At 46.0% G+C, this 25,812-nt stretch overlaps 1 protein-coding gene across 7 annotated transcripts in view; it reads left to right on the top strand.

Moving 5' to 3' along the window:
* Window positions 1-25,812, top strand: part of FHOD3 (formin homology 2 domain containing 3) — a 456,888-nt gene that overhangs the window by 415,253 nt on the left and 15,823 nt on the right. For 5 of the 7 annotated variants that reach the window (XM_045886815.3, XM_045886814.3, XM_045886811.3 and 2 more), the window contains 6 exons: window positions 5,803-5,985; window positions 7,374-7,493; window positions 8,198-8,359; window positions 12,642-12,832; window positions 19,183-19,375; window positions 24,498-24,521. In XM_045886815.3, the coding sequence (XP_045742771.1) occupies window positions 5,803-5,985; window positions 7,374-7,493; window positions 8,198-8,359; window positions 12,642-12,832; window positions 19,183-19,375; window positions 24,498-24,521 (873 nt within the window). The remainder of the gene's footprint in view (window positions 1-5,802; window positions 5,986-7,373; window positions 7,494-8,197; window positions 8,360-12,641; window positions 12,833-19,182; window positions 19,376-24,497; window positions 24,522-25,812) is intronic. The other 2 variants (XM_045886817.3, XM_054510321.2) reach the window with 1 other exon arrangement.

Below are 25,812 nucleotides of genomic sequence, written 5' to 3'. Positions count from 1 at the left end.
GCATCTTTTTCCCCGTGAAACCAAATGGTGACCATAAAACCATCCGTAAATTCACAGACATGGTGGGAGAGCAAATTAAAGGCACCTCTTCCCACTCATCCCTTATCGTCTGCTCCTGGAAAGAGAGGGCCATCAGCTCATTGAAGGTGACTTCAACCCACCGTTCCCCCATCTTAACGGCTATTTTTATTGCCAGGGATGTGTAAAAAGATAAAGTGAAATAAACTGGCAGATGGCAACCTCATAAATCTTCAGTGGTGAACAAATGGTTTAAATTAGTCAGAGAAGTAAAAAACAAAAGGTGTTCGATTACTTTCCCAAAAGAAAGAAGCAGCTAAAATCATTGCAGGAAAATGCCTCTGAGGAAGGGGGGAGAAGCGTTGACAATTTTTTGTTTTGGAATTCTCGTACACACTTCAAACAACTTAAGCAGTATGAAAGTTAAAATACAAATGCAGTTTTTGTTTTGAAGGCTAGTTCAGGTCAGATCCTGGATGTTTTTAAAGGAGTGACATCTGCTCAGATTGTTTTGGTTATTTTTCTTAATACCATCTGTGTGGACAGGTGGGAGCAAGAGCGTGAGCCTCTGGGGGAGCAAGGAGCATTGTTGCTGAATATGTGCCCAGATGCTCAGATTCTACCCACCCGTCTCAGTGTTAGGGCCACGATGAAGGAAACCTAGGCTCCCCTTCTGCAGTGTCACCATGACCAAAGCACAGAACACTTTGGCATCTCTGGCTTCTAAGAAACTGTAGAGATGACCAGCCCTGAGAACTCTCTCATCAGACCCAGGATGACAGCCACCCCACCCAGATAGATCCTGAATCACAGTCATGTGAACATTTGTGCGTTTGTGGATTAGGCTGTCTTGTCCAGTTTTTTATTTTTATTTTTTTGCATTAATAAAAAGGCAAATTGACTTGTCCAGTTCTAGGACTTTTAAAATCTATAAATTCCTGTAGTGACCATTGTAGTCAGGATTCAGAACCACCCAGAAAAGGTCTTGTGCTAGCTCTTTCTAGTCACACCCTTCACCCACCTGGAGCCTCTGGTGACCACTGATCTCTTCCCATGACTATGGTTTTGTCTTTTCAAGAATGTCATATAAATGGAACCGTGCAGTGTGTAACCTTTTGAGACTGGCTTCTTTCACTCAGCATGATTGATGCTTTTGAGATTCATCCAAGTTGTGGTATGTATCTGTAGTTGGTCCCTTTTTATTGCTGAGCACCACTGCATTACAGGCGGGTGCCATGGTTGGTCTGTTCATCTGTCGAAGGATTATGTAGCTTGGTCTGCTTTTTGGCAATTGTGAATAAAGCTGCTACAGACACTCATAAGTTTTTAGGTGAATATAAGTTTTCATTGTTCTAGTGTCAATACCTACAAATGGAATTCCTGGGTCATATGGTAAATCTGTGTTTAACAACTTTGAGGAACTATAATTTGTCTTTTTGTTCTCTCCACAGTGTCTTTCACAGAGGAAAGGGCTTTTAACTTGGATGAAATTACAATTTCTCAACCTATTCTTTTTTGATATCATGTCTTAAGAGTTCATTGCCCTAACATGGGTCACAAAAATTTCCTTCTGTGTTTCCTTTTACAAGTTTTGTCGTGTTACCTTTGCCTTTGAGATCTGTGATGCCTTTTGAGTTAATTTATGTGTAACTTTTAAGGTTTGAGGTTCAAATTTTTTTTTTTTTGCATGTGAATTCCAGTTCCAACACCACTTGTTGAAAATACTATCCTTTCTCTGTGGAACTGCCTTTGCACCTTGGTCAAAATCGCTGGGCTGTATTTGTGTCCTCTATTTCCAGACTCCCTGTATTGTCCCATTGATCCATATGTCTGTCCCATGACACTCTAGAGTAGATCTTACCCGTTTTCAAAATTGTTTTGGTTCATCTGTTTTGCCATATAGCATTTAGAACCCGCTTGTCTAAATCCACAAAAAACTCATGGTGGTATTTTTATTGGAATTGAGTCAGATTTGTAGATCATTTTGGGGAAAATTAACATCTTGACTATATTGAGTCAGTCCAGGAACATAGTATATCCCCATTAGTTTAGATTGTCTTTGATTGCTTTCACCAGCACTTTTACTTTCCAGCATGTAGATTCTGCATATGATTCGTTAGATTTATACCTAAATATTTCACTATACATAGTATTTTAAAAAAATTTCAGTTTGTAACTTTATTATCAATATAGAGATAAAATGGTTTTTTATGTATGAACCTTAAATCATACATAAATTGTTCTTTCTTTAACATATTGTTAAACTCATAGTTTTATAAATTTTTTGTAGATTTCTCACAATTTTTTACATAGACAATTATGCTGTCTATGATGGGAATAGTTTTGCTTTTTCCTTTCTGATCTACATGTCTTTTTTAAATTTTATAAACCCTGTCTTGTTCCCAATCTCAGTCTGTCACCATTAAGTATGATATGAGCTGTAGGTTTTTCATAAATGTCATTTATCAGCTGGAGGAGATTCCTTCTATTGCTGGGTTGCTGAGAGTTTTCTGTTATGGATGGATACTGAATTTTATCAAAAATATATCTGCATCAATTGACATTTTTTTTTTTTAAAGATTATTGATTTGAGAGGAGGATGGTGAGAGGGGCAGAGGGAGAGAATCACAAGCAGAGTCCCCACTGAGTGCAGAGCCTGATGCTGGGCCCAATCCCACATCCCTGAGATCATGACCTGAGCTGAAATCAAGAGTCAGATGCTCAACCGATTGAGCCACCCAAGTGCCCCACCAGTTGACATCACTGTGTGAATTTTCTTGTTCAGACCGTTAATATGGTAGATTAATTGCATTTATTGTTTTTTTTTGTACTGAACCGACCTTGTGGTTATTATTTTTAATATATTTATGAAATACAGCAATGTTTATATATCTTAATATATTGACACATATTTAAAAATAGTTTTCAGGATTTCTGCATCTAGGTTCATCAGGGACATTGGTCTATAGTTTTCTTGTAGTATCTTTTCTAGTGATTCTGGTCTTGTAAAAAAAGAAAGGAAAGAAAGAAAGAGAAAGGAGGAGGGTGAAGGAAGGAAGGAAATAAATTATTCCCCCACTTGCTTGGGTTCAGGCCACAGGTTCTGACCTGCCTCTTTTAAACTGTGGTTCCAGTGTCAGCTCAGTTTTCAAAGTCTTTGATACAACGTTTAAGGTCAGATTCACACATAAACAGCTCAGGGATGACCCCAGAAGTTCTTTTTTTTTTTAAGATTTTTATTTATTTATTTGACAGAGACACAGGGAGAGAGGGAACACAAGCAAGGGGTGTGGGAGAGGGAGAAGCAGGCTTCCCGTGGAGCAGGGAGTCCGATGTGGGGCTCGATCCCAGGACCCTGGGCTCATGACCCGAGCCGAAGGCAGACACTTAATGGCTGAGTCACCCAGGCACCCCGACCCCAGAAGTTCTTTTTTTTTTTTTTTTTAAAGATTATTTATTTATTTATTTATTTGAGAGAGAGAATGAGATAGAGAGCATGAGAGGGGGGAGGGTCAGAGAGAGAGGCAGACTCCCTGCCGAGCAGGGAGCCCGACGTGGGACTTGATCCCGGGACTCCAGGATCATGACCTGAGCCGAAGGCAGTTGCTCAACCAACTGAGCCACCCAGGTGCCCCTGGACCCCAGAAGTTCTTAAATAACATTTTGCACTTGCTTTGCCAGGCTCTTCATTTTCCCTGACCTCCCAAGTACTTTCTAGTTCCCTGGGGCTTTCCTTTTTGGTCATCCAGCTAAAAGCTGGGGCTCGGTCACCTCACTTTGCTATGTACTTTCTGTGACTGTGCCCATATCTGGGGCCAAGTCAAGAGAAGACAGCACGTGCCCAGGGGACATGTGTCCATCACATGGGATTGCTGCCTACCGAGGGAACTGTACCTATTAGTACCTTGTACAAACATTAAAAAGAACAAAGTAAAGCCAATATGTACATTCTTTATTGTCTTTTTTCAATTTTTTAATTGAAAGGAAGTGACAGAACCACTTTGGGACCCGAAAGGAAGGAATAGAGCAACTGGAGAACAATAAAACCTTGGGCTTTACCCTGTCTACTCCCTTAGTCTGGCCCTACTGGGGCCATAGCCCCGCTGATGGGAGAGCAAGGTTCCCTCCCCCAGAGCTGTAGGGGACCACCAGCCCCTGTTGCCACTGCCGTCACTACTAGGAGACCCCTTTCCCACTCCTCAAGTCGGCACTAGAGGATTGCCGTGGAGCGCTCTCTGCACCTGATACCCTCTTCCAGGTTTGGGGCTACCGAGCTCAGGCTGAGGAATACCAGAGGACAGGTGGTCAGCTCCTTCCCAGTTGAGTTGAACTTCCAATTCTGATCTTCTTCCCCAGTCCACCTGCCACTGTGTACTTCTTAAAGTCTTCCAATACCTGCTCCATTCATGCTGTCCAGGGTATACGGTAGCATTCAGTGAGATGGGGTGGGGGATGTCTACCCCATCTTACCCAGAACCAGATCTTCCACTTCTATCCAGATGCTTGATACTGAAGAGCAGTGACCAAAGCCACTTAGAATTAATGAATTACCAGAAGTTACCAAAAAGTGTGGCACAATGCTGGAGAAGGAGAAATGAGAGAAAAATAATGACCCCTTACCTTTAATAATGGTGTTTGTGAAATGTTATATAATGGGAACTTTAACCTTCTTTTATACTACTTCTTATAGTCACTAAAGAATTTGAACCTACAAGAATCATAATCCTTCTGATGACTTTTTGCCTCCTCTGCCTTCCATCATTAATTTTAACCAGAAACAAATAGAAGCAAAGGATATTTTTTAATTAGTAGGTAGATATTGCTTTTTATAAATACCATCATCATTTTTCCTCAACCAGACTTGATTCTGATATTATTTAAAGTGTTTTCATTTGGGGGCTCAGTCAGTTAAGTGTCTGACTCTTGGTTTCAGCTCAGGTCATGATCTCAGGGTTGTGAAATCAAGCGCCACATCGGGCTCTGTGCTGGGCGTGGAGTCTCTTCCTCTCTCTCTGCCCCTCCCTGCCTCTCTCTCCCTCCCTAAAAAAATAAGAATGAAAAAAGTTTTCATTTCTACCTAAAATTTGAAATATAGTTTAAGTATTTAAAACAATTAAAATTATAGTATATACCCTATGTGCAAAAGCCAGTCTGAGTTCTCATATAGTCCAGACAAATTTTCTCTATTTTCTGGGAACAGGGAACTGCTCTCTAACCTTCTATCTTATGCTTTCCCCTTTCTCTCACGTCCCATCCCCCTTTCTTGCCTAGAATGTGCATCATGTATGAGATCCAGAAAATTTAGGGCAAGATTTTTTTTTTTTAAAGATTTTATTTATTTATTTGAGAGAGAGAATGAGATAGAGCATGAGAGGGGGGAGGGTCAGAGGGAGAAGCAGACTCCCTGCTGAGCAGGGAGCCTGATGCAGGACTTGATCCTGGGACTCCAGGATCATGACCTGAGCCGAAGGCAGTCGCTTAACCAACTGAGCCACCCAGGCGCCCTAGGGCAAGATTTTTAAATTCCTTCTGAAACAGGAGATTAAAGGAGAGAGAGAGAGAGAGACCATTTTAGAATAAATGAATGTGAATTTAGACCCTACCTGGGACTTTTCTTCCCTATAGTATTTGTTTTACAGTGGTGCACGCCTATATATGATATGAACACTGACAACAGAATTTCTCTACTACCTGGTTGGAAAAGTACAGTATGATTTTGGAAACATCAAAGGGCTGGGATAGGGTCTGTCACTAAGAATATACTACATTGTTCCACCTTTCCAGAAAATTCTAACCATGATTCCCACCGAAGAAGAGAAGCAGAAGATCCAGGAGGCGCAGCTGGCCAACCCTGACGTGCCACTGGGCAGTGCTGAGCAGTTCCTCCTCACGCTCTCCTCCATCAGCGAGCTCTCGGCTCGGCTCCACCTCTGGGCATTCAAAATGGATTATGAAACAACAGAAAAGGTACACCCTTAAGAAGGGAGTTAGCCAGCCCTCACCCCCAGTGTTGAGAAAGTCAGTTTTGTATTGGTGAAGGTAGTGAGGTATCATTCTTGAGTGAGGGTTTGAAGGGCAAGTTGATTATGATGAGGTTGTGACTACACTGAGTGATTGGCAGCCTGGCAGTGAGGCATTTTTCTCCAGTGGCGGCCTGGAGAAAGCCTCAGATGCTTGCTTCAGGGTACCAGATGACTGGTTAAAAAAATTTTTTTTTAATTTTCTATGTAAACTCATTGTAAAAATTTGGAAAACGTAGAAATGCACAATATAGAAAGTGACTTATAATCCTTCCACCTGATGACAGTCACCTAAACTGCCATTGTCCGTGGCCATTAGCCTGGCAGAGTCACTTTGAGAATCTCTATAGGAAGCTGAGGATGAACTACTCTAAGAGGTTGAGAGGAGAATAGAAGGAAAGGGACCTTAACAGTGAAGTCATGGGAAGATTCATCTGAGCAAGAAGTGGAAGGAGCAGGTGTCTTCTGGACTGGGGAAATGGGAGTATTTTTACAGGCTGAGCAGAAGGAACCAGCAGAGAGGAAAAAGATGGAAGGTGAGCTGGAATGAGCTTAATTGAGAGAAGGTGCCCGAAGGAGACCGATTTAAAGCATAGGAGAGCCTGTAAGGTCTCCATCCTCTGGCAAAGGAGGCAGCAGGGTTTTATCCTGAGGACCAGATAGGTGGCAGTGGGTGTAGGGGCATCAGGAGGGAACCATGGTATTTGAATTCATTCAGAAATCAAGTGAGGATGAAGAGATACAGGACTGCTGAGGTGACTTGGTGTGACGTAGTCTCAAAACCAGTGTGGAAGTCTGAGAGAGTGGGAGTTACGTTACGAAGGCAGTGGCAGTAATGAGTATGGCAGTCTTCTAGAAAGTAACCAGGGCTAAGAAGTGGCCAGCCCCAGAGTGCCCAGAGGGGAGGTCAGGAAACCTGAGGGGTCCAGGGACAGTGAGGGACAGTTTCTGGAGTCATCTGCCTAGAAGGAGAAAGAGAAGAGGAAGACCATGGTCCAGATGCAGAAGGTACATGCAAAGGAAGTAGAGAGAGGGGCGGGTGGTCTAAGGGTCCTGCCTGAGCTTGGCAGATGGGCAGGAACAGGGGGAGACTTGTCACCCCAGCACAGATAGCCACACATACCCATTTGGTCTCCACTGAGGAGATTTTGAGGACTAGACTTCTCCGCTGCCTTTTGGCACTTTTCCATACTTAGCAGCATGGACCCATCACATGGGACTGCCTTATACCAAGGAGAACTCCACTTGGTTACCTTGTACAAAAGTTAAAAAGAACAAAGTAAAGCCAAAATGTGCATTCTTTATCATCACCTTGCAACTTTTTTTAATTGAAAGGAAGTGGCAGAACCACTTTTGGATCTGAAGGAAGGAATAGACCAACTGGAGAACAATAAAACCTTGGGCTTTATCCTGTCTACTCTCTTAGCCATTGGGAACTTTCTAAATGGAACTAATGTAAGTGTTTTATATCCCTTATTCTCCTGCCTCCCTTGTCACAAAATCCCTGCCCTTCATTTGCTGAGGGAGGTTGTACCTCTGGTCCTCCAAAGCACAAATGAAGCAACTTTTGTTGCTGGAAAATCTAGAAGGAATTTTGTCCTTATCAGGGTCTGTCTATTTGAGTCTGTATCTTGCTATTAAATAAGAAAATTTAGAAAAATAAGCACCCTGTTCTTACGTGCTTGGCTGCTTTCAAACCTGACACTGGAGAGAATTTCTCCCACCTCCCTCCCCCATTTTTTCCTGAACTTATCGCTCAAATATTTGTACTTATGCACATTATAAACCAACTTAAAAAAAAAATTGGCCTGTCTTTGGTCAAGAGGTAGGAAAGTAGAGGGCAAAGAGAGAAAGAAGTTGTAGATACCCAGATGGCAGAAAGCCAGCCCCACAGCTCCCTGACTTAGGGGTAGAGGCCTGGGACAGCTTGTGGCTGATGGGCTGTGGTGGAAAAGGGCTGGAGGCTCATTTCAGGCTCAGTTGTAGCTGGTCCATATGTGGTCAGCTAAGGGTGATGGAACATGTGGCCTGAGGAGCTCTAGTCACAGAGGAACTAAATATTAGGCTACACCAACAGGGCATTGATTCTAGCCCTTTGTGCCTTTCTGAGAGCCTGTGTAAAACTTATTTTCGTCTTTTATTTAATGTTCACCAAACAGGCCAAAGCGTTTGAGTTAAGCTACCTCGAGAAGGTTCCAGAAGTCAAAGACACCGTGCACAAGCAATCGCTTCTCCACCACGTGTGCACCATGGTGGTGGAAAACTTCCCAGACAGCTCTGATCTGTACTCCGAGATCGGGGCCGTCACCAGGTCAGCCAAGGTACGTCCACGGGCGCAGAGGAGTGGGTCATGCCTTTCCCTCAGATGTTGGATCTTTGTCAGTCAGCTCTGAGGAGCATAGGCTCTGTTAAGTAAAAACGTCCAAGTGCTGCTTGCATCCCTTGCTCTAGGTTTTGTGGATATGACTTGTCTGATGCCGTTTCTAATGAGCTTTTAAGATCCTTTTCCCATCTCTGGTTCTCCGTCAGATTCTTTCCTACTGAGCTATGTGAGGCAGGTCCGCCGTCCCGGTCCTAAGCCCTGCATCCGCTGTGGAGCAGCGTTACTCACCAGGCCTGGAGTCTCCCGAGCATGAAAAGTTCTCCACTTGCCTTGGGTGGGCAAAAATGTCACAACGATGCAATTTGGCTCCTCCTCAGACTTCCACAGGACCCTGCAGTGAGGCGTGGAGCCAGGAAAGAGGGCACCTGGCCTTCTGCTCCCCCACGGATTGGCTGGCTATTCCTACGATCTTACACAGAGGGAACAGTTTTATAGGGCTGTAAACAGTATATAGCTTTGGCCTCTCGGCTGCAAACTCTTAAATTCAGTGCACACTTAAGATCTTCATGAACTTGTGGTTTATTAGAAAAGAGACCATTGCAATAGCTGGACTCCCAGCTGCCCCACTTGCAGGAGCATCACTGAGGCTGAAAAACCCCCGAGGAATCCCCAACTCAGCACAGCTGGACGATGTGAGGGTCTCGGGAGCAACAGGAAACGCATGGGGAAGGGCTGAATAGGGCAACAGGAGTCAGGCTAGTGTGTGGGAAACTTCTGGAAACCCAGCTTGGGCAGGCTGAGGAGCTGAAAGCAGACGACCTTTAGTTCTGGGACACTCTGGACCCTAGTATAAGAAGAGGAGAGAGAGTGGTGGGCAGTGGGGAAGGGGCCCCCTGAAGTCTCCTTCATGGAACTCTCTCTCGCCACCTTCTCCCACAGAACTGGCTTGTGGGGCCCCAGGGGCTGGGACCCTCCTTCACCCACCTCAGGAGCAACAGGCCGGCAGCTGCCAAGTACAGCAAGCAGGGGGCCCTGGGCCGGCCTGACAGTGGGCCTGCCTCATGGCAGAAGGAGGCATGGCCAGCGATCCCCCAGCTCCAACAGCTGACCGCAGGCTTCTGAGAACACAGACTCCTTTACTTCACAGGCACCCTTCCTGTGTTTACTCAGTGCCAGGCCCTGTTCTGAAGTCCTTATGAGTATCACATCAGTATCCTGACCAAGACCCAAAGCCCTTCTGCGTGTGGCAGCTGGGGGTCCTCCAATAGCTGCTCTGACACCCGCCGTGAGCACCTTCTCAGAAGGCAGTTTGTTAGGAATACCTCTATCTGAGACAGAGTCTGCTACGTATCTGCAGTCATATTTGTCCTGTTTCCAGACCCACACAGAATAAATCAGTTCCTTAGTTGTATGTGGTCCTTTGTTCTTTCCTAGGGCCGCCTTCTAGGTGGAGCCTGCTTAGAACAAAAGCAGCCTGGCCTAGGAGTCCTGACACCAGCCTGGCCCCCAGTGACTGCCCCAGCGCCCCCCAACCCTGCCCCAGTATCAGGCCTTTCCCAAAGGGTGTTCAGTTTTTAGTTAAGTAGTTAACAAAATAACTTTTCCTTATGCAAAGATTGGCTACACAAGCCAAAAGTGCAGGTCGATTTTACCTATTAACGGTGGTAGTTGCTAATGATGACTGTTGACCCAGCTCTCTGTGACTTGCAAGAGGGCATCTCCCACTTCTCAGTCTTTACTCCCAAAGCCTTTTGGGGGTATTGAGGGGTCCTTCTGTGTAGACAGGCACAAAATAAGCCTCAGGAAACCTCAGCCCTACTTGCATTCGCTCCATCCCCTGGTGTGTCTCCCGTGGGGCCTCAGCACTGCGGCCCCCAAGGGGCAGGCTGCTCTGGCATCTGCAGGGTAGCCGCGTCCCTGAGCTGTCCCACAGCATCCCAGGCTGACTTGGTAAGGTTTGACTGCTTCAGAGCACAGCTCATGGGGGCTTCCTACACACGAAAGTGGCCCGTGTGGATCAGTCCTCAGGAGAGGTCTTCCTGGCAAGCACTTCCTTCTCAAAGAAGGCGGCCAGGCCAGCGCTGTCTCTGGGGTGGAATTTTTTAGGGGCAAATCTAGGCTTACAGCATGCTGGTTGAGAACTTAGACTCTGGAGCCAGAGAGATTTGGGTTCAGATCCCAGTTCCACTACTTAGAGCTGTGTGGTCTCTCACAAGCTACTTCGCCTCTCCTGTGCATCCGCTTGTCCCCTCCCAAGTGGAGCTAGTAACAGAACCTGAGGTCAGGGGATAATTGTGAAGACTCAGGTGGCCTGGGCCCATGGCCTCTGGCCGGGCAGGCAGCCGGATGACGCAGCCTTCCAACCCCCTCCAGAGAAGCTACATTAAGCTCAACCCTCAAATCGCACTTCATCAAGAGCTTCCCCACCTGGCTTCAGTTGGCAGTCGGCTACTTTCTCCTGCCCCCACCTTAAGGGCTCACGGTGGACTCTCTTCCCCGGAAAACCATCTCTTACTCGGCGTCCGCCGCCGCGCTATGCAAGCGTCACCAAGTTAGACTGCGCGGGGCTGCTCGGGGCCTGTCTGAGCGGAACGGAGCTTATTTTATTGTGTATCAGGGAGCTGCCAGATGCAAATGAGGACAGATCCAGGGAGTTAGGATTAGACATATTACAACTGGCTTAAAATCTCCTAGACATAGTACTTGTCAGTCCCAGGTCAGCCGGATCCTTTTCTAGACTTACTCTTTGAACTGTTTAGTGCTTTTCTAACTCTACATTTTCTTTCCTTCTTGGCTGAACACCTGATTTTTTTTCTCAGCTCCACTGTATCCTAGGAAAGTGAAGCTTTTTCTACTCTGGACCCAGAATTCCTTTGGTTTCAGGCAAATTATTTTTCCCAAAGTCCCACGAACCCCCTGCTTACCTGAATCCCGGGGGTCCGCCTAAACTTGCCTTCTGTTTTTGGTTCTTCAGCACCCAAGAAACCCAGGACTTGCCCTGTCTTGCCTGGCCCCCAGGGCATCCGTTGTGCTCAGCTTGGCTTCATCCCGTCTGGTGATAGATCTTCTGACCTTCCTTGACTTGATCCCCTCCATTGTCTCGTGGAGGGCAGAACCACTCCAGCAAATGCCCTGGGCACTCCCATTCAGGCTCACATCCCTTGACCTCTGTCATCTAAGCAAGGCGCCTCACCTCCATGCATCTGCTTTCTCCCTCTGACCTTGATTTGCCCAGCGTTCGCCTTCTCCCGCCAACTCCTGCTCTGCATCTACTTTTGTGCCCTCAGTCTCCTCCCTAAAGCTCACCTATTTATCTGTTTCTGCCTCCCTCCCCCCCACCTGCTTTCTCAGTTTCTTTCCCCTGTTCCACAGCCCTGACGAACTCTTTGATTCACATAATTTCTAGTCTAGAAATTCAGTAAAAGCATCACTTTAGAAAGCCTCATTTCAGGCTACCTCAGTTAATCCAGACTGTTTCCACTTCCCTGAAGAACACAGTGGGAGCTGTTCACATCTGTTCTTTGCACACATGGCTTGCATCTGCCAGCAAGACCTCTCTCTCTCTCTCTCACACACGCGTGTGCGCGTGCACACGCATGCCTGTGGGTTCTGTACATCCTCAGCGTTTGGTCTGTACACCTGTCTATACAATGAGCCTCCTTGAGAACAGCAACTTAGTCTCATTCAACATCTGTCTTTGCATTCTCGGTGCCTGGTATAGGACCTGACATCCACCAGTTTCTCCCTGGGTGTGGGTCGAATGAATGAATGGGTGGAGAAATAAAATTTGTCACACAGTGTAAAAGAGATCACTGTGAAGAGACGCCATCCGCCACTGAGCCGGCCCCACCATATTAGAACCATCCCTGTATGACGGGTGTGTTCCTGTAACCCTAAGTGAAAAATCATCTCTGAAGAACAAGAGTGCTCTGAAAAATTTTATGAGACATCTGCTCAGTTCATCTTGTACTGGTTCCTTGATATCATGTTTTAATTTACAGTTCCCAAAGACTTCCCTAAGATTTCTTTCCAAATTGGGGGTGGGTGAGTGATACTTTCATTGGGTTCATTGGGGGGAATAGCTTTATCACTAAATAATTTGATGTCAAGATAATGACAAATACACATGTGGATGATTTTTAAGCCATAAATATGTTTGTATTTCAAGATGTCAATTTGGTTTTGATGATTGTTTCTCCCGGAGGCAGTTGAGTTTCCTGGTTCAGGTTGGCGTCCGCTTGTTTCAGTGCATTTGCCATCATTCTCCCTCTGATTTTCAGGTTGACTTTGATCAACTTCAGGATAATTTATGTCAGATGGAAAGAAGATGCAAAGCTTCATGGGATCACCTCAAGGCAATTGCAAAACATGAAATGAAACCAGTTTTAAAACAGCGAATGTCAGAGTTCCTAAAAGACTGTGCAGAGCGAATTATAATTTTAAAGATTGTCCATCGAAGAATAATGAACAGGTAAGTGGAGGAAGGAACTAAGGGCAACACCTCTACAGTGGCATGTTGGAAACAGTCCACAGGCCAAGATCTGAAGGTTAAGTTTACAAAAGTTGTACTGTAAGTTCCGGGTACATAGAAAGTACACCTTTGCACTTGTTTGTTTCATGGGCATTTTTCTTACACACACCCCCCAGTAATATAATGCCATTGAATTTTGAGGTTGGAAGGAATCTCTGAGATAATGTGATCCAAAAATCCCATTGGATCGGGAATTGCCTCGCTCAGCTCTCTGACAAGTTGTATCCCTGCATCCGCTTGAACAGTTCTGCATGCATACGGCACATGTCCTTGCGAGGCAGCTTGACTTGTTAGAAAAGCTCCTTTGTATAATCTACAGTGTTCCCTCCTCTCTGGGACCTTCCACTTGCTGATTCTCCGAGGCTGCTATGCAGCAGCCTGCCTAAATGAGGCCTGGGCCCCCCACGGCTGCCACCCTCTGGACCAGCCGCCCTTAGAGTCCTGGGACCCAAGAGGACCCTGGGAGACATGCAGGGCTGGATGAGGTCTTGCTTGCCGGCAGGGAGGCTAGCTGGGGTCTAGGAGCTGGCTGGGGTCTGCTCCGTAGCAGTCCCAGGCCGGCTTACCTGTAAGCAGTGGCAGCGCCAAGACCAGAACCTGGGTCTTCTGACTTCCTGGGCCAGGCCGTTTCTACCACCAGAGTATCTTTGTGGTATCACAGAGTACGGTTGTAGGTACCCCGGCCTGGCCTTTGGGGTTCGAAGGCTCTGTTCCGGGCCTTCCTGAGTAGATGTGCAGGTCTCCAGACCTGCAGGCTGTGGTCCACCTGGAGCAGGTGCTCTGGTGACGGGACTTCTGAAAGAGGCCTCATCGAGGTTCTGTGAAGGGAGCCCTCCCCTTGGGGCCTTTCCCAGAGACCTGCCCCTCTCAGGTACATTCCCGGGCCAGTGTCTGAGCACTTGATTATTTTTTTAAACAGAGGGGCGGTATTTTCATTTATCCCTGTCTGTTTTGTATTTTTTTTATTAACTTTTTCTCTCTCTCCTTCCCTCCCACCCTCCTTTAACCTTCTTTTCTCTTTCCTTCCTTCACCCTCCTTGAACCCCCCAGCACTTTAATAACCTAATTGTCTTGTCTGCCTCCGAGCTTTTACCCACCTTGTGCCATTTGCTGTTTTAGTAACTGTATACCTCCTGGGTCTTGATCCAGACTGTTGTAGGGCAGAGAAGGCGGTGGTAGTCTTTAAATGTTAGCCAGGACAAGAATAAGGAACAGAATCTTCCCTCCAGGTTGACGACTGCCCATTACTCAGTACTTCTGGAATTCAGTCGTAAACCCCTCTCACTGCGCTCCACCTTGACCTCACAGGGCCCTGTGGAATGGAGGGACTTATCAGAGATTTGGTTAGATTTCTTAGTGAAATCAAAGTACACTATGCTTTTAACATGTTTAAAAAGTAGAGGCAGGGAATGTGAGCTGCTTTGGCCCTCTGTGCTTCGTATGATACGAGCAATTTCCACCTTAAAACTGCTCAAATAAACAAATAGTTTCCGCTTGGAATGTCCTGAAACTGGAGCGATTTTCTGAAAGTCTTGTAAAGCTGTTAGGCCTGATCACATTAGCCATTTTATCCCAGACAGGTGAAAACTCATTTTGGTGATACAGCTATTCCTTAAGCTATAGGCTCGTGTGTGTGTGTGTGTGTGTGTGTGTGTATAAGATGCATATAATGTTTGCTCTGATTGTCCTATTCTCCCTGGTAAGCTGGTCACCCAAATGATGGTTGCTCTTGCATGACCGAGATCCCTGTCTACTCACTGGTTCCTGTCCCACTGGGGATGACCAGCATGAGCTAGGAATCGTGGGCAGTAAAAGGGCCATGGCTAAAGCGTGGGTCCAGGTGGTGGCCAAGCCAAAGCGCCTAAACCATAGAACCCTGGCTTCAAATGAAGTTGGTAGCAAGAACGCGGTATGTAGAAGTGATGGAGGTAGGAATATCTTGTTGAAACGGCCATGGGGGCCTGAGAGCCCCAGAGGCTCTGCTTCCTCTTTCCCTCCCCAACTACCAACAGTTCCTGGGAGCATCGCCTGTGACTGCTCTGATCTAACACGTTCCCCTTACACATTGGGCAACTGAGACCCAGAGAGGAGTAAAACCCTAGTTGAGGTGGGTATAGGTAGAATCCTTTGGGACATGCAGACCAGCCTAAATAGAAGACTTCACATCAGAAAGCTGGAAATAGCTAGGCCTTCATCTTTTTTCCTCACCTGCAAGTGTAAGAGTTATATTTTTATCTGTGTAATTAGAAATCCATTTAATAGGGCACTTTAAAAAAAATTTTTTTTATTGTTATGTTAATCCCCATACATTACATCATTAGTTTTAGATGTAGTGTTCCATGATTCATTGTTTGTGCATAACACCCAGTGCTCCTGCAGAATGTGCCCTCCTCAATACCCACCACCAGGCTAACCCATCCTCCCACCCCCCTCCCCTCTAGAACCCTCAGTTTGTTTTTCAGAGTCCATCGTCTCTCATGGTTCGTCTCCCCCTCCTATTTCCCCCCCTTCATTCTTCCCCTCCTACTATCTTCTTCTTTTTTTTTTCTTAACATATATTGCATTATTTGTTTCAGAGGTACAGATCTGAGATTCAACAGTCTTGCACAATTCACAGCACTTACCAGAGCACATACCCTCCCCAGTGTCTATCACCCAGTCACCCCATCCCTCCCACCCCATCCCCCACTCCAGCAACCCTCAGTTTGTTTCCTGAGATTAAGAATTCCTCATATCAGTGAGGTCATAAGATACATGTCTTTCTCTGATTGACTTATTTTGCTCAGCATAATACCCTCCAGTTCCATCCACGTCGTTGCAAATGGCAAGATCTCATTCCTTTTGATGGCTGCATAATATTCCATTGTATATATATACCACATCTTCTTTATCCATTCATCTGTAGATGGACATCTTGGCTCTTTCCACAGTTTGGCTATTGTGGACATTGCTGCTATAAACATTGGGGTGCATGTGCCCCTTCAGATCACTACATTTGTATCTTTGGGGTAAATACCCAGTAGTGCAATTGCTGGGTCATAGGGTAGCTCTATTTTCAACTTTTTGAGGAACCTCCATACTGTTTTCCAGAGTGGCTGCACCAGCTTGCATTCCCACCAACAGTGGAGGAGGGTTCCCCTTTCTCCGCATCCTCACCAACATCTGTCGTTTCCTGACTTGTTAATTTTAGCCATTCTGACGGGTGTGAGGTGGTGTCTCATTGAGGTTTTGATTGGGATTTCAATAGGGCACTTTTTGAAAGAAGCAGTTGTCCCACAGACACTGCTCTAAGGTTCTCAGGTGTGAAGGTTATCTGGCTTCTGGGGACGAACTCAAACCTTCACAGATAGCAGAGTTGCAGATCTGTTCTCATGACACTCACACGTGCAGAGAGCATAACTTTTGCTTGCTTCACTGTTCAGTCCAGCTGCTTCATGACCCACTGCCTGGTGGGGTAGCAGTCTGCTGACCTAGCCGATAATGTAAACAGCTAAACTCTGAGTCTCCTGAATGTGTGATCTTCAAGAGTTCGACTCGTCCCTGCTACCCCTCTCAAAGTTGGCCTTGGGGAAGAACAGTGATTTCTAGAGCTCAGTGGTGAAGAAGGGGACAGGTTCCTGGATGGAGCCATCTGGAACCTCACAAGCCTCCCATGTGGACAGGCCGGGCTGGCCTCTGCTGGCACCCCCTGCTGTGATTGGCAGCTGAAGGGACAAGTGGTCAGGTCTCCCCTCTCCCTGCTCCACTCATCCCCTCAGACCCTTAGGCTCTCTGCTCACACCCTCAGTGTTCCCTAGGGTCCACTATATACCACGCAGGATCCTGTGAGGCCCGATGAGTCTGGCCAGACCCTCCTGCTTCCTCATCTTACCACGCTGCTCTTTGCACTCTGCCAGGGGTGCTCTGTTTGGGCCTGGAACCCTCTGTCTTGCACAGGGACCCCCTGGTGGGACAGAAATCCTTCTTGGCCTCAGCACCCTTAGCCTCTCAACAGACCTCTCTCCACTCCAGGGCCTCACTGGAGAGAGATGAGAACCCACATCTCGCTACCCACCTTCCTGTCTGGCCCTCCCTTAGTTATTCCACTGGGTCTCCACTTGGTAAAGGGGCAGATAAAAGAACTTAGACAATCCTCTTTAGGTAAAACTCAGCTTTCCAAACCGTTGCATGAGTAAGAACATCTCGTTCTGCATGCCTGAACGTGCATATTCCCCTTTCCTTTCATGCTGCGCCACCGCCCCCAGCGGCCTCGTCCCACTCCGTGGCTGAACAGGCATGCTCACTCACTCCCGGAGACTCGTTGGGCTGTTACGCACAGGGTGGTGGGTGCTGGCACGCAGGGACCAGTGCCCGAAGGCCTCCGGAGAACTCCGCAAGGGGCTGGCACTCCAGGGGGAGAGATGGGGAGACAGGTGACACCCACACTGGCTTCCTGGGCCCCAAATTCCACCCCTCCCCTTCTTGGGCCGGATCCCATAATCATTGGCACACTTGAGGAAAAGGGTGGATGATGGGACAGAGCAAAGAGACTGATTGATTGTCCCCTGGATTTTTCTTGCATACGCTATCCTGTGCTAACACATCATAGATCATAGATGCTATATCCACTCTGTAATGTCCGGTAGTAACTTTTTAGGAACTGCCAGACTTTTCCATAGCAGCCGAACCATTTTATGTTCCTACCTGCTGCTGTATAAGGGCTCTAATTTCTCCCCATCCTCACCAACACTTGTCACTGTCTGTGGTTTTGATTTGCATTCCCCTAATGACTAGTGATATGAAGCAAATTTTCATGCACTTATTGGCTATTTGTGTATCTTTTTTGGAGAAATGTCCATTCACATCCTTTGTCCGTATTTCCTTTGTCTTTTCAGTGTCGGGTTGCAAGATTTCTTTGTATATTCTGGATACAAATCTCTTATCAGATGTATGATTTGCAAATTCTCTCCCATTCCATGGGTTGTTTTTTCACTCTTGATGGTGGTCTTTGGAAACACCAAAGTGTTGAATTTTGATCAAGTCGAGTTTATCTATTTTTTTCTTTGGTTGCTGATGGTTTTGGTGTCACATGTAAGAAGGAAATCATTGACTAATCCAAAGTCATGAAAACTTACAGTCTGTGTTCCTCTAAGAGCTTTATAGTTCTAGCTAAATTTTCTGACTTTAAACAGCATTTTTTTTTCGGCCTCTTTATTTACAAGTTGTATGTGTTACTTTATTATTCTTCATACAAAGAATAAGCCCATTTCCCTCACTTGAAAAAAAAAAAAAAACCGAAACCCCTATTCAAACTGTACATATTAGACGATCAAAGACAAAAATAGTTGTCCACAAATAGTGGGATCATTTATAGAAGACTGTTTGGTCTACATACAAATGTCCCTCTGTCTCCTAATATCTTCTTTCTCATTTCCTGATAACTGAAAATGGTGTACATGTTTGCTTATTTAATTTCCTTTACAAAATGTTTAAGTCCATAAAATCCAATAATTTTTAATTTACAAAGTTAAATAGCTGAAATTTATTTTGTGCTGCTGTGTGGTGTTTCCTAATAAAATTAAGATTGTATGTGGGGCGCCTGGGTGGCTCAGTCAATTAAGCATCTGACTCTTGATTTTAGCTCAGGTCATGATCTCAGAGTCATGAGACTGAGCCCCATGTTGAGCTCCACACCAGGCATGGAGCCTGCGTAGGATTCTCTCTCTCCCTTTCCCTCTGCCCCTCCTCCCTCCCCCCACTCATTTGTGCACACTCTCAAAAAAAAAAAAAAATTGTATGTAATATGAAAAAATATTTCAGAATATTTACTCACAGAAAACTTAATCAGCATTTTTACAAACCATCAGTTAACAATTCATATGATTGTGTTTATTCCAATAGTCATTAAAGCATGTTCTCAAGGAATTGCTAAGCTTTATTTCTGTATTCCGTATTCATTTCTTACATAACCTAGAAACTTGTGCAGTTATTTTCTTTAAAATAGTGCTTTATCCTTTTTCTTACAAAAGCTTTGCGCATACATTTTAGAAAAACATTAAAACACTTATAAGCAAAAAGAAAACAGTAACTAATCTCCTAAAATCCTACCACCTAGACATCTTCCATCAGTGAGAAAGTGAGTTGAACTTGACTTCTGGTTGAATTTTTCACTCAAGAAGACTCTACAACCCCAGAGCCCCAGGAATGAAGAACAATGCTTGCTGGATTGGTTTCGTGCTGAAAGTTTTTAGACAGTTGGTTTTTGTTCCTTAGAGCCAAAGTCATCACCACTATTGGGTTTTTCATTGCAGGTTCCATTCCTTTTTGCTCTTTATGGGTCACCCACCTTATGCAATTCGGGAAGTGAACATAAACAAGTTCTGCAGGATCATTAGTGAATTTGCACTGGAGTATCGCACCACCAGGGAAAGGGTTTTGCAGCAGAAACAGAAACGGGCCAACCACAGAGAGAGAAATAAGACCAGAGGGAAGATGATCACCGACGTAAGTTCCATGAACTCCATCTCTTTCTGTCATTTATGGTGAAAATAGATCGACCCCCACAGTTTAGGGACTGTGCTTTTTTTTTTTTTGACTGTGGAAAAAAATGCCATCTTTTTATTTTTTATTTTATTTTATTTTAATTTTATTATGTTATGTTAGTCACCATACAGTACATCATTGGTTTTTGATGTGGTGATCCACGATCCATTGTTTTCATATAACACCCAGTGCTCCATGCAGTACATGCCCTCCTTAATACCCATCACCGGGCTAACCAATCCCCCCTCCTCCCTCCCCTCTAAAACCCAAAGACTGATTCCTGCTGAGCCCATCCCCTGCCACAGGGGGGCAGGGCAACTCCGCCCAAACAGGGTTGCCTGAGTAACAGTGCGGCAGACCCCTCCCGCAGAAGACAGGCTGGGAAAACAAGAGGCCAGCAACCCTGAGGTCCCAAGAAAACAGGTGCAAAAATGCCATCTTTTAAAAAGTGCTCTTAAACTCTTCCTCTCCTATTACTGTGAAAATCTGCTATATGACATACGTGGGACAAATACATGTAAATTAAGGATGTGTGGCTGGTGGAGGAATTTTGACCCATGTTGGGGTGTTGTAGGATGTGGTGTCATTAAAGGCTTGATTCCATTTTCAAACTCTGGGATGCACATATTTGCAGAAGAAAAAAATATAGAAGATAATGCCACTTATCCTAGGAAGACAGATATACTGATTTGGGAATTGATTCAGGATTTTAATCGTCATAGCAATGCTATACAACCAGTCAGTTGACGCATGGACCACCCATTCGAGGCATCTGAATTGAGAAATCATGGATGTGGTTGCTCAAAGACATAACCTGAGGGGTTCTTGGCAGTCCCTTGGGTCAGAGAATATTCAGGTGGGAAGAGATCCGCAGGACAGTGAATCCAACAGGAGTTCCCTACAGCCCCTTGGGGGTGGGGGTGGGGGGCTGCAGGCCTATATGCTTCCCCTGCTCCTGGGCTCCCCTCTCCCACCTCAGCCCCAAACTCTGCAGGCCACAAGTGCTGTGGGTATTCAGACGCGAGACGCTCTGTCAATGGAGGGGAAAGGGATGTGTGAAGATGCCAGAGACAAAGACCTACCATGCAGGTGCCTCTTTCTGGTGGGTCTTTATGAAACTTAACCCATCTGTATATGGATCTCAGAAGTACACTGGCTCTCAGTGATATGGAGAATGGGATGGGTAAATGTCCAAGTGATAGAGAGTGCCATCATTCTGGGGGTTGCAAGCCTCACCTGAGCTCAAGTCAGGCAGATTTCTTTGGAGAGGAATAAAATCAGTTCTGCCTTCTGTCTCCAGGTAGGTGTGCATGTTGTAGGAGAAACAGAAGGTGCGTGATTACTGCCCACATTCTTGACGGATGTGGAGACCGGATCCATCATCTTAGAAATTTTGTTGTAATTTTAAGGCATTTCTGAGAACAACCAGGGACTCAGCCCCTCACCATCCCCTTACCCAGACTCCTTGTTCCGCTGGAATTTTCTCACCCCTTAGATCACTTGTCTGCAGAGGGGCTCTTTGTACAGCCCGCTGACAGTTCTGAATGCCAGTGCCACCCACTGAGAGTCTCCCTTCTCCTCCCTTGAAATCTGGGTTCCAGAGGATGTGTAGCCTCCCAGAGGACAGCAACAGGAAGCAAACTGAATCCATCTGGGCAAACTGTGGCCCACTTTTCATTCCAAGGTGTTATTTTTAAAAGTTTTAAAAGGGGCTTCCTCATTTCTGTGGAAGTGAGACACATTGGCAGGTGAAAACTACAAGCCCAATATGTTTATAGTTATGAAAACACAAAAATTTCTTGCCAAATTCTTGAGATTTTTTTTTTTTTACAGATCCCACTAATTTTCAAATTCTGCCCTTCTCTGAAAACATCCAGCTTGCCTATTTATAAACAGGGGTAAATGTTTCTAGAGTTTGAAAAATACTTAAATTCCCATTAAAATGTGGACAAGGCAGGCTTCAGGGTTCATCCTCAACCTAGTCTGGTTTTCGTTGGTCAAAGTGGCATCATTCACGTAGAGAGACTGCCATCTGCTGGAAATTTAGGATATTGTCACTCAAGACAAAGTGTAGAGCTTCTTTTCCCAGCTCTCAGTTTCGCCTGGTGCGCCCAGCGCTGCAGTCACAAGATTATGCCCCAAGGATGTCCTCATGATCTGGTTAGGAAACCACACGTACACAACTTAAACCACTAAAAACAAAACCCAGCAATGGATGGAGTCTCTGGACATTAGAGCTGGAAATGATTTTTAGAGAAAACTGTGTGGCAAATCATTTTTAATATAGATGCTGGGTAAAATGAATGTGGAAGTAGTAGCAATTAAACAGATGATTTTAGAAAAACAACTATTGTTTAAGACACAGTGAAATCTGGGTAAAATCCGAAAGCTCTGCGTTTGGAGTCTGCCCTGTATCTGCCCTTGTGTGCCTGCCCCTTCTCTTCTTTCTCAAAATCCAGGGGCCCTCCCAGGTAGGAGTCAGTGAGAAATGAAGGGATTCCTCATCCTTGTGCCCTGAGCTAGTTCTAGACAAAACGGTGACATAGACAGGGCAGCATAAGACCACCGTGGCCCTTTCTGCTCTCGTCATACTCAAGATGGGCTGCAAGAACTCAGACTTTCAGTCCCAGGACCTCCACATCAGGGCGCGGTGGGGAGCTCTGTTGACCTTGAAAATGAACCAGGCAGTTATTTTAGCAGCAAAATGAGATTATTCAGGAATGGCAGAGGAATTGCAATTGGGGACATGCAGGTTATGACAAAACCATAGGCAAGTCCAGAGAACTAAGGAGAGGAACATTTCTTTATTGAGCAAAGCGATCATTGGGAGGGGTTGCTTCCAATGCAAGTCCCTTGGATAAAGGTGAGCGTCCCGGTGGCAGTGGTTTCTCATTGGCTGCGTTGCGGCAGTTTCTCATTGGCTGGGCTGTTGCTAGGTGAGGAGAAAATCTTCATCCCTCTTTGGTCCTTACGCAGGCTGCTTCCTGTTGGTGGCTGCAATTGACGACGGTAGTAAGGCATGAGGCTCCCCCTCTGGCGTCCTGTTTTAAATGTTTCCTTCAGTTTCGCAGGCGTGTCACCTCAGCTTTGTCTTCTGTAAAAAGGGAATGCTGGTTCCTTTGGGGGATGTCGAGAAGGCTAGAGATTTTGTATATGTAGTACCTTGCACATGGGCTGATGGCTGAGAAAATGCCAACCATCCCGGTTAAATAAATAAGCTCTAAGGTAGACATAAAAATAGAGCAGGACTGAGGTGCCTGGGTGGCTCAGTCCTTAAGCGTCTGCCTTCGGCTCAGGTCATGATCTCAGGGTCCTGGGATCGAGTCCCGCATCGGGCTTCCTGCTCGGCGGGAAGCCTGCTTCTCCCTCTCCCACTCCCCCTGCTTGTGTTCCCGCTCTCGCTGTGTCTCTCTCTGTCAAGTAAATAAATAAAATCTTAAAAAAAATATAGAACAGGACTGTCCTCTCTGGCTGTAGTGCCATTTGCCTGGGGGTGGTATGGAATGTGATGAACCGGAAGCATTTTGTCATTTCAACTCCTGAAAGTTTAGTCAGTTCTCAAAAACCTCATGTCTGATCTGCAGGCCTGGCCTGGTAACCTCAGTGGAAACACAGGTTATGTTGGGGGGTGTATTTAATCTAAAACCAAGAGATGGACATGACCTTCACACTCAATTCATTTTTAGTAAAGGGATATGTATTTAAAAGGTACTTAGAATGGGGTCCCTGGGTGACTCAGTCATTAAGGGTCTGCCTTCGGCTCAGGTCATGATCCCAGGGTCCTGGGATCAAGCACCTCATCGGGCTCCCTGCTCAGCGTGGAAGTCTGCTTCTCCCTCTCCCACTCCCCTACTGTGTTTCCTCTCGCTGTGTCTCTCTCTGTCAAGTAAATAAATAAAATCTTTAAAAAAAAAATAGAGCAGGACTGTCCTCTCTGGCTGTAGTGCCATTTGCCTGGGGGTGGTATGGAATGTGATGAACCGGAAGCATTTTGTCATTTCAACTCCTGAAAGTTTAGTCAGTTCTCAAAAACCTCATGTCTGATCTGCAGGCCTGGCCTGGTAACCTCAGTGGAAACACAGGTTACGTTGGGGGTGTATTTAATCTAAAACCAAGAGATGGACATGACCTTCACACTCAATTCATTTTTAGTAAAGGTATTTAAATGTAAATGTATTTAAAAGGTACTTAGAATGGGGTGCCTGGGTGACTCAGTCATTAAGGGTCTGCCTTCGGCTCAGGTCATGATCCAGGACATGATCGAGTCCCACATTGGGCTCAGGTCATGATCCAGGACATGATCGAGTCCCACATCGGGTTCCCTGCTCCGCGGGAAGCCTGCTTCTCCCTCTCCCCCTCCCCCTGCTTGTGTTCCCTCTCTCGCTGTGTCTCTCTCTGTCAAATAAATAAAATCTTAAAAAAAATAAAAGGTACTTAAGTTTATCTGGTGGTAATTAAAAGTTGGGCATGACCGCTCATAAAAGCCTCCATGAGGGGCAGGTAAGATTTTTAAAAGAACTGAATTTCATGTTTCTGAGGAGAGCGTAATGGGACCCAGTCTGCTTGGGCAGCTGTTGCCCTTGTTCTGTCTGGCCTGTGTGTGGAAGGATTCATGGAGGCCCAGGCCTGGCAGCCGGGGCAGGGAGGGTTCAAGCACTTGGGCTGAGGGGGGGATAGTAGCTGACAGGGAGCACCAGGCAGGTTGTGGCGGGTTCCTCAGGACGTGGCCAGCCGAGGAGCAGGGCACAGAGCTGGGGTTAGGTCTGTAGTACTCAGGACACCAAGTACGCTGGCTATGCGCCCTGGGGCGGCCTCAGGAGGTTGGTCTGGAGCCCCACAGATTCCTCCTGACTTTGGTCAGAACTGGCCTTGGGGCTGAGAGAGGGAATGTCTGGACACGGGCAGGAGGGCTATGCAGTCAGGGCCTGGCAGGTCCCACATCAGGAGGGTGGACCCTGGTTGTGGTGGCCAATTTCTTTATTTGGAATTTGGTGTGACATTGAGATGATCTCATCTTTGCTAACTTCTGTACCTTCTAAGAATCCCTTCTGTCTTTTCCGTCCTGTCCTGTCCTCTCGGGTAGACTGATGAAGAGGATGAAGTAGAGGTAGGACTGTTTATAAACATGAAGAATGCCACATTTGACCTTCCCAAGCGTGCTGTAGAGTCCAACCTAACATAAGCAGCATGAGGCCTCAGCACCATCCAGTGCTCTAAACCATGCATGATCGTTTTCTGGTTGCTTTCTGTGTGATCACTAACCTCCTTACACGGGTTCTCATCATAATAGGTATGCCAGGAATCAAAAGGCTAACTGCATTTTCCAAGCCATCCCTGAGTCCCAGGCCCTGTCAAGACTGACAAGTTCAGCTGATCTAATATTGGAGATATTCTCCTCGTATTGGAGAAGTAGACAGGGAATTCTCCCTCCAGCCCCCTGGCTGAGCCTTTTGGCAACCCAAAATGAGAACTGGATTCTAGAATAACCATGGAAAGAGCCCTAAAACCAAAGAAGAAGTGGGACAGTGGCCCCGAAAGTGGTCATCACTCATGGGCAGCCTTTGACTTGTGCCCCTTTTCTCAGCTGGCATCCATTGGATTCATTGGGATTCGTGGGTGCAGGGGTGGGAAGGCAGGGGCTCCTCCTCCTGGCTCTGGTGCAGATGGGAGAACCAGAGGCGACATCAGGGCCGACTGGCCCTGGAAGATGAGGGAGCAGTGCAGATAGCACAAGCAGATGTGTCCTGGGCTCTGTTACCGTGGCTGAGACACTCGATGAAAAGAGGAAGCCAGCGATCTGTGGGACTGCTCTTTGCACACATTAATCTGACATTCTCTTTCTCATCCAGCTGTTTGGCCTTGTGTACATATGGCCCATTGTGCTGGCATACCTCTTTTACAACATATATGCCCTGATTCTTTGCTCAGCTACAGTTAGAGAATATGATCAGGTCCATGTGATGCGTGTTCCAGCAACCCCATTTCTGGACACAGCCAGAAGCAATGAGTGTTGCCAAACTCTGTTTCAGCATGAATTTCTATGTCCTGTTCTGGTCTGGGCCCTGCAATTGATTCCCTTGGGGCCTTTGGCAAGCCACTGAATCTTCGAGAGCTTCAATTTCCTTCTCTGTCAAGGGATGGGGCTAGCTCTGGAAAGATTCTTCCCAGTGCTTACCATAGTAGGATTTTGTGACTGAATCCCACTTTTTAAATGCTAATATCCTAAGTGATCTATAAGAAAATTTTAACTGCTCTCTGGTACTAAATGAAAAAAAAAAAATCTCAATACATTTGATTAACTGGGAATATTTTAATTCTCCTCTCAGGGCTTTGGTGTTAGAAACAGATGGGATTTCCGAGTTGTTCCCCGGGTTGAGGTCATTTGCCCCTAGCAGGCA

The sequence above is a fragment of the Mirounga angustirostris genome, unplaced genomic scaffold (assembly GCF_029215605.1).
Source record: "Mirounga angustirostris isolate CCGP_5_RB_7025 unplaced genomic scaffold, mMirAng1.0.hap1 SCAF_14, whole genome shotgun sequence".
Lineage (NCBI taxonomy): Eukaryota > Metazoa > Chordata > Mammalia > Carnivora > Phocidae > Mirounga > Mirounga angustirostris.
This window is presented reverse-complemented; position numbering and strand designations above follow the sequence as displayed.